Source organism: Protopterus annectens, chromosome 17.part0 (assembly GCF_019279795.1).
Source record: "Protopterus annectens isolate FY-2018-M chromosome 17.part0, PAN1.0, whole genome shotgun sequence".
Classification (NCBI taxonomy): Eukaryota; Metazoa; Chordata; order Ceratodontiformes; family Protopteridae; genus Protopterus; species Protopterus annectens.
In genome coordinates, this window is record NC_056751.1 from 424,185,056 (window position 1) to 424,202,912 (window position 17,857).

A 17,857-nucleotide genomic window follows, 5' to 3' on the forward strand; every position below is an offset into this window, starting at 1 on the left:
TATTCAGGTCCTGGTTGAAGGAAGATAGTGTATCTCACTGATTTGTCTGCAGGGTTCTAGACACTGAATAATGAACGTGTCTCTGTCTTGTTTTATTGATTTGCTGAAGCAGCACTTGTTCTGGTATTTGTGGGACTGTTTGATTTGTGATGGTACAAGAAAGAATAAACTGTTGGGCCCCAGATGGATCGGAAAGTAAGCATATATCTTCTCTGAGGAGCCTGTAAGATAGAAAAGAAGGACATTTCTTCTCATCATTTCTGGTAGCTTAAGGATTTTAAGTCCATGATCGCCTGTGTTAGGAACACATGGAGTCTTTAAAACAGTTTGATATGTCTGGCGAGGTACATCCCAAAGGGGAGAGTGTGTTCTTTATCTGGTCTGGTACATGCTGAATACAAGGAAAAAGGCTAGCTGGTAAAATATAGTAACTTCTGCACAGCTCAAACAGAGTATAACACACGTATAGCCAACACTAATGTTCCACCAAAATTCAGGCTTAATCCACTCGTAATGATAAAAACAAATCTTTTATTGAAAATAAGTTTTAGCGCTTTCATCTGTTAAAAATCAGACTTCCTCAGAACCAAAATAGAGTACTGGAAGTACTAGAAGAAACCTTATGTTTATATATATCTGTTTTTGGTGTTGTTTGGTTTAGTTGTTTCATGCTGAATACAATGTGACGGTAACTTTAGATCCGAATGATATTCCCTTGGAGATCAACTGGGCCAGGAAGGATTTCCTTAGAACTCTTGCTATAAGGCCATCAAAGAAGAGAGAATTATCAACCCAGGTTCCCAGGTCTGTAATTAGATATTCATTCTGAAGTGGGGTATTTTCAGTTTCTCACATTTAATTTAAGTCCATTTTCAATACACTAGGCATGTAGAAATGTAAGTTCTTACTGGTAGGCTTCTCTGTCAGAGAGGGATTTGACAGTGACTCCCAGTTTGCCACCATCTGCAAATGTGGGTAGTCATAACTTTTGGTTTTTAGTCTGTAGGTCAGAGAAGTAAATTCTGAACAAAGGCGGTCCCAGCACTGAGCCCTGCAAGACACCACCAATCTTCTTTATGTTCCCTGATTCTGCCTCTGCCACCTGCGCCATGTAGGGTTTGTCTTTTCACTAATTTGCTGTCCATATTGTCACATAGAGGTCTGCTTGTAATGAATTTAGTTTATTAATTATGTTAGCATGGCTTGGCCAAATTAAGATAGGCTGTGTGTGTACAGCATGACCACTGACAACAGCTAGTGTTATATTTTTGAGTAAATTTCACACGAGCATTAGGCAGGATCACAGGATCTACTAACTTTACAAAACCAAATTGCAGTGGATCTAGCCTAATGACATTTTTAAAGTTTATTTAAATCAAATATTTTATAAAGGGTTACATGGCCTTACAAATTAGGCTTATCAGTCTGATGGGTGTATAGTTTCTGGGGTCAGTAGTAGGGATGCCTTTATGGAGTGGTATCACCAGTACTGCAGGTCATACTTCTGGGACTGAGCCTGCAGCCGAGTAAAGGTTAAATAGTTTATAGAGAAATTCTGCTTGGGCATGTTTAATCCTGTTTAACAAACAGCCCAGTATGTTATCTCGTGCCATGAAGGAAGTGCTCTTACTCTTGAATAGCAGCTTCAGAACATGGTCTTTAGTGACGTTGGGGCATTGAGAGATATAGGTATTGTAGGGCTTTGGATAGTCATTTCAGGAGTAAAATTTGCACTAATTGTATTTGCTAATATTTTGGCAATGTCCGCTAGGTCTCTGCAGGTTTTGCATTTTAATTTGAGTACATTGTTGGGCATTATTTTTCAGTTTTCTAACATTAACTAAAGAAGAATTTGTAGTTGTCCTTGGCTTAAGATGCCAAACTGAGTTCATGGGCTACCCTATTAGATCTAATAGTCTTTTCAAATTCTAAGTCAAATTCCTAATATTTTAGATCTGTTGTATACTCTAATGAGTTTTTTCCTTTAGTCTAGATTTTATTTATATCAGTGAACAGCCAGGTTGGTTTGCTTTTACATGTCCTATTGTATTTGGATCTAGATATTACTGCCAATTCTATACATTTAATTATGTGGTTTAAACCTCCTTTGCAAATCTGTCTGCTGAGGTGGTGTCTGAGGAGATGTAGTTATAAGCAACTTTTGAGACTTTATCATAGAATTTGAGGAGACATATGTGCTTGATGTCTTTAAATTCCAATGCATTGGTTTCAGGGGGTTTAGATAGCTTGAGGGAAAAGGTTACTAGCTTATGGTCTGATTTAACTGGATAGGGTGTTACTAGTGGATGTGCATGATGACATTAGATTTATTAGTATCTATTATTAGTATTAGTATCATGACAATAAACTGTTGCCCTCTGTTTGAGCTGAGAACAATCTGGTCCATTGAATTTTTATTTATTAGATCTAAAAACTTATGTGTCTAGCCTATGTTGCTGGTGTAGGTATTCTAGTCAATTAATGTATAGTGGAAGCCTTACAGGATGACGAAGTTCTTCTTTATGGGGAGTTCATCCATGATGTTTAAGACCTGACATAAATGTCTGGGTTCATGGAATATATACTGTAATTGGTGATAAACTAATAAGCTGATTTTGTTTAATGTGATTTTCAGTTTGAGAAGGTCTATTCAAGGGTTTCTGAGATGCTTTCTAGAGGTGATATGGTCCCTGACAAATATGGACACACACTACCACAGCTTTCATTGGGTATGAAGGCATGATAAGCACTTAATGTGGGTATGGAGGGTTGGCATTCTGGGCATTTAAACCATATTTCAGTGATTACACATATATGGATGCTTTCCGAATGTTGTAGTGCCTCTAGGTCAGGGAACTTGTTTGGACTTCAGATGTTGAGCAGAGCCACCTTAATTTGATTCTGTTTTGATATTGCTATGTTTGCTACATAGGAATGTGTTAACTGAACTTTGACTGAAAAAAGCACCATGGGGGCATCAAGGACTTTAGCAATTATGTGAAAGCCATTGAACAAGAGGTACAGAACATCTGTTGCAAAACAAGACTGTCAAGCTTTTTGCTCCAAGCTGACACATACTGGACCCAACCAAAATGACAGCAATTATTTAGCCAGTTGTTGAAGCCAATCATCATTAATATGCATGAGGATGATAATTCGTATGTAAGACGTAGCCAACATCTACAGGAAAGTGCTTGTAACAGCAGGGAAAATACAGAATAGGGTTTTAAGAATGCCTATCAGAATGCCAAGCAGATGAAGTTATTCTTACAACAGAAGACAGAAAAGCAACAACAAATGGAGGAGATAGTCACCGATGCTGTGCTTCAACATGGAGTCCCTACTGGCGTGGTTACTTCAACGTTAAAGTTACGCATGCTTACTAACTCCACAGGTGACTTTAAAATTTATAATTATTCAGACTTTGAGGTTTATTCTACATTGACTGAATTTTTGTTGAAAGAGTTAACTTTTGTTCCAGCTAAGAGGGCTGATATAGCAAATACATTGTTGGACCTTACAATTTTTACTCGGAAATTGAATCTGAAAGCTGTGTTTGGAAATCAGTTATGTGCTGAACAAGATTTTAGGGTATGCAGTGTTTTTAATCCATTATTATATAATACTGTAGCCATATTCGAAAAATTGTGTGAGTTAGATATTAGAAACATGTTGAATAATACTTGTAAACATATTAATGGTCATAATGTTTCTGTCGATGAATTTGATGCTTTGAGGGGAACGTAGGAATGCTGATATTAAGGTTCTTAAACCAGATAAAGGTGGTGGCCTTGTTTTTATGAATTTGGTTGATTACAATAACAGCGTATTGAATATTTTAACGTCAGATGCTTATAGGCTGTTGTTGAATGAATTTAATGGTGCATGCCAGCAAGTTAGATCACACATCAATGATTTATTCATTGAGTCTAGAATTAACATTGATGTTAACAATTTTATTAACATCTTGGCTCCCTTAACCCCTACCATCTTTGGACTTCCAAAAATCCACAAGTGTGTGACAAATCCACCTTTCCATCCCATTGTGGACAGTAGGAAGTGTATTACATATGGCTGTGCTAAATTTGTGGGTAGTTTATTGAAAAATTATCTAAAGGACATCCCTCAATTACGTCGGGATTCTTGGGATTTTTTTGAACAGCTTGAATTCCCTAGCATTTGATGCTAGTTATAATTTTCTAACAATCGATGTTAGGGATTTATATACTGTTTTCCCACAGGAGATGGGCATTGAATGGTTGAGGGATTTCTTACACAAGAAAGGCACCCCTGGTGATAAGATAGATCTTATTGAGTATTTACTCGACATCATTTTGTCTAATAACTTTATTTTATTTGAAGGTAATTATTACCTCCAAAGATAAGGGGTAGCAATGGGCTCCCCCTGTGGGGGGAGTTTTGCAAATTGTGTAATGGCTCAACGAGAAGAAGAGTATTTGTTCAAGAATGAGATGTATAAGGAATTGGTGTGTTGGTATACTAGGTTTTGGATGATATTTTTATCATCTTTAAGAGTGACTAACATCAAGCCTCTGAATTTGTTGAGCAGATCGCTAGTTCAACACATTTTTTAGATTTCACCTTTGAATTTGGTTCTGAACAAATATCTTATCTTGATGTTTTTCTAACAAAGGATAAGCAAAATACAAGGAATGTGGCCAAAATATTTAGAAAAGCTACTTATTCTAACAGATTACTTCATTATGACAGTAGCCACCCTTTCCACCAGAAGAAGGCGGTTGTGAAAGGACAATTTGTAAGAGCTGCCAGGATGGTTACCTTGTATGAGGATTTTTTATCTGAATCCGAACATTTGAAGAATATGTTCCTGGTTAGGTCTTACCCCTTGGAATTTTTGATTCCCATCATCAATGAAGTGATATTGAAGAGGGAATAAGGTTGGTTTAAACCCATTCTAGGTGGTAGTAATGCCCTTGTAGATACTATTGGTTCAGATGTTTCTAATGGGGCATCTGGTGGGGTACCCGAGGGTATTAATGATTTTTCATTAAAATTTAGTACCCCTTTTTCATTAAATGCTGGAACCCTCAGAAATATTATATCTAAAAATTGTTCTAATGGAGGACCTCCAATTTAGACAAAGAATCAGTACTGAACCCAGTATAGTATTTAGACGTGGCTGTAACATCAAAAACCTATTGGAAAAGAAATATAATTATATTGCAGCTAGGGCTGGAATGTACAAATGTGGCAGATGTAAATTTTGCCACCTTATTGAAGTATCAAATAAATTCTATATTAGGGATGTCTTGTACCATGTCAAAGGGAGGTTCAATTGTGAGAGCTCTGGGGTTGTTTATCTTGCTCACTGTCGATTTTGTTCTGTTTTTTATGTTGGAAAAAAATGAAAGACATTTGAAAGAAAGAATCTATGAACACCAGTACCATATTAGTAGGCAAATAAACACTAATGCACTAGCAAGGCATATTATTGAAAATGAATCACACAGATTTTCATATCTGGTTATCGAACAAGTGTTAAAAGTGGAAAGGGGTGGGCCATGGCAACTGCATCTAGAAGAAAGAGAACTATTTTGGCAATTAAAGCTTAAAGCCTATGCTTATCCTGGGTTAATGAACAGTGCTCATTGAAGTGCATTCATAAATTGAAGGCCTTAGAAAGATGATTTAAATTAAATTTGTTAGTGACTTGTTTATTATATATGTTTAAATGATATAGGTATTATGATGGATTTGTTTTTAATTTTGTATAGTGGTAGTTCATGATTTATTTTATTTTTATGTCTTAATTCTTTGTTTTTAGATTTAGTTGTTGCACATTGGTTCTTGGATGTACTAAGTTGAGTGGTTCTTTAAACTTTAATGAATTTTTTGATTAATATGTGATGTCATAATTTGTATGTTATTTAAGTTGGTGAATTGCAATATGTGTTTGTCTGATGAAGTTGATGTATTATTTCATTGAAAGCGCTAACATAAACTTGTTTGTGAGAGCACCACTGGCTGTTTTGTTGTTTTTTATCAGTTTGTTTTTTAGTTGGTGTCGCATTGAACAAGAGGTACAGAACATCTGTTGCAAAACAAGACTGTCAAGCTTCTTGTTCCAAGCTGACACATACTGGACCCCATCAAAATGACAACAATTATTTAGCCAGTTGTTGAAGCCAATCATCTTTTCTTTGTATCTAGGCATCTTTCATGGAGAAAGGAGAATTACACTCAGTATCATAGTCATGTCTGCATTTGGGACGTGTATAGAGAGCTCTTACCTGTCTCTCTGCATCTCCCTCAGGAGATCTCTGAAATTAAAAGTCACTGAACATTCCTTTAAATCTGTAGAAACATGGCTTCTGGAATCTAACCTATTTCTAACTACCGCACCAAGCAAAAGTAAAAAACAAAAACTTATGCTCTTTATATCTAAACTAGTATCAACACTTAGAATCACAATCACTGTTGATAAATACCTAAAATGTAATCACAGCATTCATATAGTAACCTAGAAGACCAACTAAAAATTAGGTATGATGTATTGATTCAAAAAAATTGTGTCTGATCAAGCATGGAAGGACAGAGCTGCTGTCTGACTTATCCCTCTCCTGACATACAGCTTAGCAATGTTTACCAAACTACACTCAACACAACTTACAAAATTTGAGCAATCTTACAGCAAGATTGCAACTTTTGCCACCAGTCTTCCTAACAGAACAAACAACTGTGTAGCTCTCAAATGGCTAAACTGGCTCAACTTCCCCAACCTCCTCAAACTCAACCAATTAAAAATAACTCAAAATGTTTTTCCACAGTTCACATACCTGTCCCTTTCTTATCAGTCTACTACACTAGTTTATCTCTTTTCATATTCTCCATTCATCTGAAAAATGTCTGGTAAATGTGACTCCCTCACACAACTCTCATGACTGTCATGGAGTCTCAGTATATGCATGCCATGTGGCAAAACAGTGGAGCTCCCTCCCAACCTTTCTGTACCAAATAAAAGCACCAAAAACCTTCAAACAGGATACAAAATAATTCATTCTGACACATAGCAATGTCATTGCTCAGAACCACCTCTCTCTCATCAAGGCTGTAGCTAACTTATAGGGGCTGTTTTCTGGGGGAAAAAAGGAAACGAAAGCCTGCTCCGTTACACTGACACCCCAAGCTCCTTCCCTGCTCCAGCTCTTCATTGGCAGAGCAAAATAAAACGAAAAGGTCTGCTCTACTCCATTAGACCACCTCTCAAAGCTAAATATATAACCCTTCCTTCTTCCAGCTCTTCAGTGGAAGAGCAATAAAAAACTAAATTGTGCAAGGTATAAAATATTGACAGAATAAGGTAACAGCAGTTTTAAAGTTAATATATGAGCAGTTTAAACATATGGGACTGTATGCATCATTTTAAAGTTAATATACAGGCAGTTGAAACATGCAGATTCATGTACATAAATTTAAGGTGTTTATATGTGAATACATGAAACACAGCATAGAGAAAATAGTTCTATTAAGTACTAAATTACAGTGACCATTTCAGGATGTTACAAAGCTGGAAGTGAAGAAACTGATTAGGCAGCTAACATATAGCATACATTGCTTGTGACAGAGGTAGTCCCTGTCTTGAATAATATTCTATAAACACACAAAGTAAGTTAGTATTTGTTGAGGTTTTGGAAGCAGGGATAAGTTACACATTTACCCCAGAATTCAGAAAGGTGGTAAACAGAAGGCTTAACTTGGAAGGTTTCCTCATCAGATGGTATGTTTCTAATTCAGAAACCCCTATACCTGCTATGGATATATCCCCTGGCAGTGGCTATTGTACAAACAGTGGTCTCAATGGGGAAGCTACATGCTGATGCATTAGTCCATGGCAGCAGCTAATATTTAATTAATTAATTAATTAATTAATTAATTAATTAATTGACATTTGATTACTGGGAAAGACCAACTGGTATAAGCTCATTTTCAGGTGAGGCCTGGGGAGAAAAGCTCCAAATTATTACAACATATTTTAAGAACAATAATTTTACAATCTTCAAAAAGAAAACAAAAACATCTGCAGTTTAAATAATTATAACATATTAGTGATGATTTATAGTTATATGACAGTCATTTAATATTTATAAAAATTTTAGACAGTTTGTATAGAAATTAAAGGTAAGTTAGTCTAATACAAACAGGAATTGCAATATGAGGTGAGAAAAAAAAACAGGCTTATAGTATATTTAGAGAGAAAGTCAGGGAAGAGAATTTGATAGACGTAAGGAAGTAAGTGAAGAAGAGAGAGTAAAGAGGTATGAGGAATGAAAAGGTACTTGTTCACATTTAGGGATATAGTTTATCCTGGTGTTGAGCAAGAACCGAGACAGCTTTTGACTAGGAAGTCTTTCAGAATGGATTTGAAGGATGGGAAGGAGAGTATTGACCTGATGGATACGGGTAAGGAGTTCCAGGCCTTAGCGACATGGTATGAGCACAGAAAATGCCCAGCAGATTTGATAGGTTTGTAGACAGACAAGCGTTTTTGGCCATTGGATCACAATAACCAACTGGAAACGTAATTGTATAGAATATGCTTTAGTGCTGGACAGGCAGATGGATGCTGGATAATTTTATAAGTGCTAAAAATCTGTGTTTATGTTAGTTGATGAAGCAGTTCTAATCAATTTTGGCTTTTTAATGCTGTATAGTGGTGGGTTCTGAAAGGGATATTTGCTGCAAATTTAGCAATTTTGTTATAGCATTGTTCAAGTTTTAACTTTTGTAAAGCCTGGAAGCTAGTAAGGATGGGAATACCATAAAAAAGTGTGAGAAGGAGATAAGTAGTGGCAAGTGTAGTTTTAGTTGTGTCAGTGAGAATGTTTTTGGCTTCGTAAAGTAGCCCTAGTTTTTGATGAGTTTTTCTTATACAATTTTATATATGCAGGTTAAAAGTAAGCTTATCATCTACTATCACCCCTAATAATTTGCTATGAAAGGTGACTTCAGTGATTGTATTATTAAGAAAGGGGGCTTTAAATTTAGTTTTTTCATGAGAGAGGTGTTTGGGTAAAAAGTAATAGTTTGATCTTTTTTGGGTTGAGCATCAGATGTCAGATATGGCTGTCAAAGCTACCTGAGTAATATTTGGAGGTGTACCTTGTTAGATGTGCAAATGAGAGTGGAATCATCTGCATATTGTATTGGTGAGATAAAAAGTATCTAGTAGCTGCCAAAGGTGTATAAGGTACACACGGAAATGAGAGGTAAAACACCAATAACACCACCACAGATGACTGGATCCTTTAATTAGAATGTAAAACAAGTAAACAAGATAAAATCCCCTTGTTTTATATGATAAGCACTTTCGGAAATATCCTTCTTCAGATCGTATAGTAAAATGGGGGAATACTCAATAAAAACCACTTCAAGCCAATCAAAAGTCAGTGCAAAGCCAACACCTTCTTCTTTATCCAATCAGCTTATGAACCAATGAAAATAGTCAGGAGCAAATACTCCTCTTTAACATCCAATAGTAGGCCTCCTATTCTTTAATGTAGGTCATAATGGAACAACCGCATTCAAACCTGGTGGCTTGTCTGCTATGGAATGAAATGAGATAAAATGGATCATTAATTTAAGAGCAGACAAGCTGCCAGGTTTCAATGCGGTTGTTCCATTATGACCTATATTATATATCTTTTACTATAAGATCTGAAGAAGGATATTTCCAAAAGCATTTATCGTATTCAACAAGGGGATTTTATCTTGTTTACTTGTTTTACATTCTAATTAAAGGATCCAGTCATCTGTGGTGGTGTTTTTGGTGTTCTACTGCATATTGTATTAGGGTGGCTTGTTGTCTGGATGCATAGAGGATGTTGGTGAAAATGTTAAAGAGGAGGGTGCCAAGGATAGAGTCTTGTGGTACACTGGTGGTGATTGGGAGGTAAGGAGAGAGTGTGGAATACCATTTTACTAACTGATAAATATTGTACAGGGTGGGCTGAGAGAGACCTAGTGAGGACAATTGAAGTCAAGGTTTGCTGTGACAAACTGTGTCAAAGGCTTTAGACAAGTTTGGCTTTATCTCCTAGCTTTATTGACAATATCTATACAGTTAGAAAGGCAGTACTGGTACTATGGGAAGGATGGAAGACATTGTGTGTAGGGAATAGGAGTTCAGCTTCAGTTTATTAATCTCAAAAATGGTGCCATCTCCAGATTAACTCAGAAAAGAGACTCAAGAGAATTACTCTACCAAGTTATTTTTTTCACTAGTAGACAAAAAAAAAGACTGATGTCTTTTGATGGCTTTCACCCATTCACTCCTGTTAGAATAGCTGCAGCTCTTTCATTTAGTGGAGCCATATGATATGTACTCATTTAGCCCTGTGAAATGCAGCACTATTAACACTAGCTTTTTCCATAATATCAGTCAAGCAAGTATGCACTGTTGTTTGAGTCTGTGTGAACAACATCCCCTGTTTTACAGTTATCCAGAAATTTAGATTAGCACAGTTGAAATAAGTGGTGGTAAGAAACAGTTTAAATAATGGTACAGGAAGTAAAAAACTTACCTGTGAGACATACCACTGTTAAGTATCAACCAGAGTGAGCTAAGATTATGTCAGACTTATCTTCTTCAATCAATTAAATATTCACCTGATTAAGACAATATTATTGGTTAAGTGCAAGTGTAGAAGAAAATGATTTGGAGAGTGTCATATGTCCTTCATTGAATCATTCAGAAGTTTGATGGAGAAGGCAAGGAAAATGCTGGAAGCAACTAGCCACTGAAACAGAAACCAGGGACCCCAATGTAATACTTTACATCCCACTTGTTACATATCATACAGAGAGTGTGTTTGGTGCTGGAGGCTAGATCCTATTAAGGATGTCAGTTTGAGGGGAACAATCACAGAGGAAATTCACCATCATTGAGAGAGGTATAAATGACAGGCTAGGTGAAAAACAATGGGTCTTTTTAGTCTGTAGAGTGTAGGACAGGTATTGTAGGGGAATGCAATCTGGATGCACAAGAATTTGAGTAGGACAGTCAGTGGTCTCAGCAGAGGTTGTTGAGGGAATGCTGGCTGGATGGGTGTGAACACGATGGTGAGAGCTGCTGTAATTGAAGATAGGATACTGAGGTGATGGTGAAGAACACTGAAAACAGGGTTCTGAGCGAATATTGGGTGAGGCTGAGAAAAAGAAAGCCTGCCAAATGCTGGGTCAGGATAAACGGAAGGCAGTGAGGGTGCTAGTGTTGGGACTAAATAAGGGTGGTGAGAGGATGATGGGAATGTCCCACTTCCTGTCTCACTTGGTGTCGAACAAGGTTCTATTTTAGGTCCACTTTTCTTCAACATCTTTACAAATTAACTTCACTTAGTAGCAACAAAAGCAGACATAGTCCAATACGCTGATCACACAACCCTAATCTGCTCAGCCCCATTTATCCAGCTCCTCCAGCAAAAAGCCCAAGAATCATTTACAGAGATAGAAAACTGGTTAAGTAAGGTACAGATAATAGTAAACACCAAGAAAACCCAACTTATATTATTTCACCAACCAAAATCCACCAATCCCAACTTCACCATACACTCAGCCAATAAGACACTAATCTCTCCAGTATCAGAGGCCAAACTTCTAGGTGTCACAATTGACCCACAACTAAAATTCAGTAAAAACATCTCTATAACCTTCTCCAAAGTACACAAGAAACTAGGCACCCTTTATCGCTGCAAGAAGTTCCTTACCTCCAAGGCATGAATAAATATTACTAGAATACACCTCCTGTCCACACTACTTTACGCATCCTCAGTACTTACTAACCTAAATAAAATCGACCTAAACAAATTTTCTACCTATTAAAACAAAATTGCAAGGTTCGCAACCAATGCCAAATCTCGCTCTCACCACTGCCAATCCCTACAAATAATACACTGGCTCGAATTGCCCAGTCTACTATACTATCACCAACTTAACCTTGCCCACCAACTATTATACTATCCTGACAAAATCCCTGCCCTGGCTGGCCTCCTTAACTTTTACGTCTCAAACAGATCCCTACGATCCAGCAACAAAGCCCTCATCACTACTATCCCTTGCAAAAATAGCTCAGGCAATTCTCTCTTCCCAAATGAAGTTGCAAAAATATGGAACACCCTGCACCCTGACCTCAGAATGCAAAACCAAACTTTTGTATTCAAAAACATCCTTAAAAACCTACCTCTACAACAACCACTTATGTAACTGCAATCCACCTTTTAACAGTCCCTACTGTTACTCCCTTATGCTTTGGGTTCTTCACCAGCTAGTCTATTGACCAATGATTACTGTACATATTGTATATATTACTAAAATCTGACAAATGCTTGTTACACTATCTTCTGTCTGTGCTGATTAAGTCTTCTGTATATCTTCATGTTTCTTATTATACTATCGAATGTTATTTTTCTTTTTTTATATATACTATATTATACTTTGTAACTAATTATTGTCATTTTACTTTCTGTAATGTCTGGAGCTTTTCTCCTCAGGACTCCACTGAAAACGGACACCAGTTGTCCAGCCGGATTATCCTGGTAAACAAATGTTAAATAAAATAATAAATAAAATAAATAAATGTTGACTGTATAGTAGTCAGGGGATTGGTGGGGGGATTGAATTGGCAGTGGTGAAGCTGAACATGGAGTGGTGAGGAGGGGTGGTGGATGGGTTAAATATGGTGTTAAGGAGGGTAGTGGGTGGAGATGAATATAGTTTGGTGAGAAGCATGGTTAGTTGGACTGAGCACAAGATAGTGAGTGGGATGTTGGCTGAATACAGAGTGATTACAAATGTTGTGGGTTTGGCTGAACAGAGGGTGGTGGGTGGTGCTGAGTGGGGATGAATACAGAGTAATTAAGGATATGGTACATGAGACTTGAGCACAAGACAGTGAAAGATTGGGGTGTGGGTTGCAAACAGGTTGGTAAAGGGGATGGTGGAAGAGACCGAACATGGAGTATTGAAGAGCATGGTGCAGATGGCTGAGTGATGAGGGGAAATGGTGGGTAAGTTAAGCAGGGGCTGGTGAAGGGAAGGTGAAACTGAACACAAAATAGGAATATAAATGGTTTTGAAATTGTCAGGAAGAACTGAGAGAGAGAGAAAAAAATGTGTCAAATAAGAATTAAGTGGGATAAAGTTAAGATAGATCTGAGAAAATACTTCATTATGGAAAGGCTATAGACAGGTGGAATGGACTACTTAAGTCATAGTGGTGTAATGCAAACATACATGAGCTTTCAAAGGGTTGCAGAAGGTGAACCACAAAGACAGATGGAGCTACCACATAAAATGCTGTGTGAGCAAATGGACATTGTTGATGATGACCTTGTCCATGAGATTTCACCTTAAATTCATACAACATGCAAAAAGAAGGTGTGAATGCAAAGCAACATTGTCTAAGTCTTGTAAAATGTAAGGGAGGTGCAAATGACACATAAGGTACCTGTTATAACATTAAAGAAGAAGGGATGAAGTTTAGGAGTTGTGGATGCTAGTACAGTGTACTGAAGTCTGTGATGTGTGAAGTACATAATTAAACAAGATCAAGCTGCATTAAAAAGTTTCACTGCTGTCACGTCTGCCATTACAAAATTCTTAAGTGGTAGGGCTTGAGATTGTGAGATTGTAGCATAACTGAAGAAGTAAGCAACACAATCTTTATCAGACCTTAAACGCATGGCATAAATGTAGATGAAAATCAAACAGAAATATATAAAGACATTTACCACATAACTTGTGCTCCTTCCTCTGATACATGTACCTCAAATTCGGCTCTGTCTTCAACAAAAACTTGTTGGTCATCCAGGGGGCGTTCTATAAGAACAGGAGGCTCTGCAGAGAGAAAAGAAAATCTTACTCAGATCTGCAGATAGGAGTGATCATTTTTTTTATTTATAATAGTCTCTTTCTCTCTGTAAATTGTATTGTTTCAGATAATGAAGTATTAGAAACTCCATCTCTATGAAACTGTCTTCACTTTCATAATAAGCTTGAAGTTTATACTAAACAATTCAGTGTGTCTAGCCATGCAGCACAGAATTTAAAATGAGAAATACAAATCACATGTAGCAAATTTGTCTAGCCTGAATTTAAATTGGATTATTAAGTGGCAACTGTGTTCAGCGTCTTTTTGCAGGTTCATAGGTATATACCAGGCTTATAACTACACGGGCCCTTACAAGCCAGGCCACAGCAGACCATGGGTGTTTGTTTCTTCCTTCTTTGGACTTATTAGGGTACAGCAGTTGTATAGTAGCAATGGAAGTAAATTCAAAAGATATAGCTTAATGATGTCAGTATTTCATGTCATTCTGTCATTTAAGTATGCCATGATAATTATTTACTTTCATAATGATGTTCTGCTTTTTTAAAGAAACATCACTAGCTCTGTTAGGACTGTTGTTTTACTTAAGGATACTGTTACAAGTTCAGAAATTGAATAATGCCCTGTTTACATTGTAGCATTTGTTTCTTCTTCTTTTGGCTTTTCCCGTTGGGGTCGCTACAGTGGAACAACTGTCCACAGAACGATGATTGGCAGTGGAGTTTTACGGTGTTGAGTTGCCAGCCCAGCGCTCAACCTTCCACAGAAGGCACACACACGCACACAGTCACACCTAGGGCCAATGTAAAGTGTCCAATCCACATGCAGCATGCCCTTGGAATGTGGGAGGAAACTGGAGCACCTGGAGGAAACCTGCGCGACCACAGGGAGGACATGCAGACTCCACACAGAAGGCACCCTAGCTGAGAATCAAACTGGAAAACCTCTTGCTGAGATGCAGCAATGCTAACAGCTGCCCACGCCACTGTGGCTGAATCCAGGAAAATTTACAGTGCAGTCATTTTCCACAGTTCACCCTCAAAACTCTGTGGGTGGCATGGCTAGAATCTATATGATCACCCAGATTGCTTGCCTAACATGAATTTATGATTTTGTAAACAAAAAGTAGGTATAAACCTCTCTCCACAGAGAAAACCATCATGAGGTATAGTGGCGATTATCTTTAGAATACTTAAGGTTGGGGAGGGGCTGCACAGTACAGATTTAAAAAGGATACACCTAAGCCTCTATGTGCCTGCTCTAAGGCCATTTTGAGGGGTATATTCTTGCTGTGTTCTTGTATGTTCTTGTTATGTCCTTCAGTCCTAGATTATCTTCCTCCTTGGGATTTGTCTTTCATGTAAGTTTTAGCCTCCCCTCCTTCTCAGCCTTCTGTTTCCATAACTTTGAAGTTGTTATCTTGGAAAACCATCTTTCTGGTAACTTTTACATCAGTAAGGCAAATCTCGGAGTTGCAGGCCCCATTCTTTCTCCCTCCTTATTTGATTTTTCACAGGAACAGGATAACACTCAGGACTGATCCTTCCTTTTTATGAATTCAGCTTGAATTAATTTATTCACTTACTCATATTTATTTCAAACTTTAGTAATAAGAGATAATATTTGTTGACTCTTTGGATGTTCATAGACAGATGAGATTCGTAGACAGAACCAAGGCTTTTAGATAAACTGAGCAGCTCTTTGTCTCCCTCTCCAAGGCCAGGCTTGGCAGGCCTGCTTCAAAAGCAACCCTATTGAAATGGCTGTCCAACTGCATTTCTTTTGTGTAAAATTTGAAGGGAAAGTCCATGATTGTAAAACCTAAAGGTCATTTTTACCAGGGTAGTGGTAACTTCCAGTGCTTTTTTCTCCAGAGCTTCTACTGATGACATTTGTGCAGATGCTACTTGGACCAGTACTCATACATTTGCGTCTCATTACAAATTGGATGTTCAGTCAAGATTAGGGCCTCTCTTGGTTCTATTATTCTGCAAAATATTCTCTCCTAGGGCCTCCTTGGGGTGATACATGGCTGGGGACTGTGTCCCACAGTTTGATGATGGCAGAAAAGTCAACATTGGATGTGAAAGTTATGTACATACCATAACGATATATCTGTGTTGTCTGTTTCTGTCCTGTTCAACCATCCCTCCCTCCTGTCCCCCTCCTTGTGTCGGCTTATATTTCAAGTGAGTGAGTGACTGGGCTCTTGCGATCCCTCCTTCTGTTCCTGCCTTATACTCCTAGTATGTTTATTCTTCAGGTTTGTAGAATTATGTGAGGGGCTAACTCTATCTGAGGTAAATGGGGGAAGCAAGATATTATGGGCAGAGGAGGCAGATTTCTGGAGTTGAAAGTCTGTGAAGAAAGGTCAACATCAGATCTACAGTTTGAAGCAGATGGAAACAAACATAACAAATCAATCATTATAATAAGTACATAACTACCTTTTTTATTGACTGTCACATGAATTGTAATCACTTTTGAATGGTAGCATCACTTATTTGTATGGTAAAAAGTTGTTAAAACTAATTTTAAACTACTTTTTTTCAGGTAAGGGTTGTGTTATTTTACTTTTGGAGGCTGGGGTAAATATTAGAAGAGCTTTTTACTGTGATTTTGTAGGGAGAAAGTTCATTTTTACTATTTACCTGTTTTTTCAACTACTGTTGCCAGGCTTCCCCAGGAATTAGGCATCTTTTTCAGCTTAACCATACAACATTCTAGTTCTTCCTTCTTCCAGCCACAAAAATAAGAAAAAATATGAATTAGCCTTTACAACCATAGTAGGTGGGCTAAAGTACCTCCCTCACAGATGGGTGACACTGCTGTAGTTAAAACTGGTTCTTTATAAAATGCATCTTTTTCCCTGGCTCCCTCTGGTGTAGTCCCATAGCCACCATGGACCGACGGTTAGACATGTCCTCTGTGATTGTAGGAGTGCCCCTGGTGGGCATTGGAGTGCCTCTCATTTTGATCCTGGGAGAACAGGCAGAGAATGTCTTTCTGTCTATCCAGAAACCTATGCCTAGCTTTAGGGAGGCTTTTCTTAGAAAATGTAAGTCTGCTTCTTTAGAAATTCATGTTAAAAAGAATCAAAAACTTAGACATATGTTTTCTCCTGTCTCAGTCTCTCTTCACGGGAATGATTTACTAGGCTTAGCACTGGGTTTTGTTCAAGCTCTTGACCAATCCATTTAGACTGTTTTTTGGTAAAAGGAAAAGAAATTCTTAATTTTCTGAAGAGATTCAAGATTTGTGTGAAGGGACATATTCTGTTTTCTCTTTTCATATTTCTGATTCAGGCTCTGAGAAGAGTGTGGCTTCAGCCAGTACCTCTGAAGGATTGTCTTTCTGTAAAACTATTTTCCTCCTGTTTATTCAGCTTTGGATGATGTTTGTGTCACAGCCTGGAACCTGCTTGACAGTCAACCTGCTACCTCCAAGAAATCAGATTAATTGTATACATTTCCTCAATTTTTCCTCCCTTCTCCCACTGTGGCAAAGCCTTAATCCTTCCAGAAAGTCTGAGCCTCCTTTTCTTTCTTTCCTTTTTTTTTGAAACAGTTTCAGACAGATGGCTTCTGAGAGCAGACTACCAAGGTTATAGTTAGCAGTAGAAGTCTCTTCCTCCTTTTCAATTGGTTCCCCTCACTCACCAGATGAAACTCTTCTGTTCTTTTCTCTCCTGTCAGGGGTGACAGAAGCTCCCCTTGTCCTGTTTTAGGAGAAATGTTTTTATTCATGAATGCTTCTGGTGAAAAAGAAAGAAGATCAGTGGAGCCCAGTTCTGGATCTTTCTTTTCTGATCCTGCTTATAATAGTGCCCGAGTTCTGAATGTTATCCCTTCACATTTTATTAGCCATTATTCCCCATTTGAGTTTTTTAGTAGTTTTAGATTTAAAAGATGCATATTACCATATTTCTAGATTCAGATTTCAGATGTTCCTTAGGGTTTTCTGGGTCGGGATCACATTATCAGTTCTCTGTAT

At 37.7% G+C, this 17,857-nt stretch overlaps 1 protein-coding gene across 1 annotated transcript in view; it reads right to left on the bottom strand.

The window, feature by feature from the left end:
* MYBPC2 (myosin binding protein C2) overlaps positions 1-17,857 on the bottom strand; it is a 591,519-nt gene that overhangs the window by 249,635 nt on the left and 324,027 nt on the right. The window contains exon 12 of the mRNA XM_044059467.1: positions 13,767-13,872. Coding sequence (XP_043915402.1) covers positions 13,767-13,872 — 106 coding nt within the window. The remainder of the gene's footprint in view (positions 1-13,766; positions 13,873-17,857) is intronic.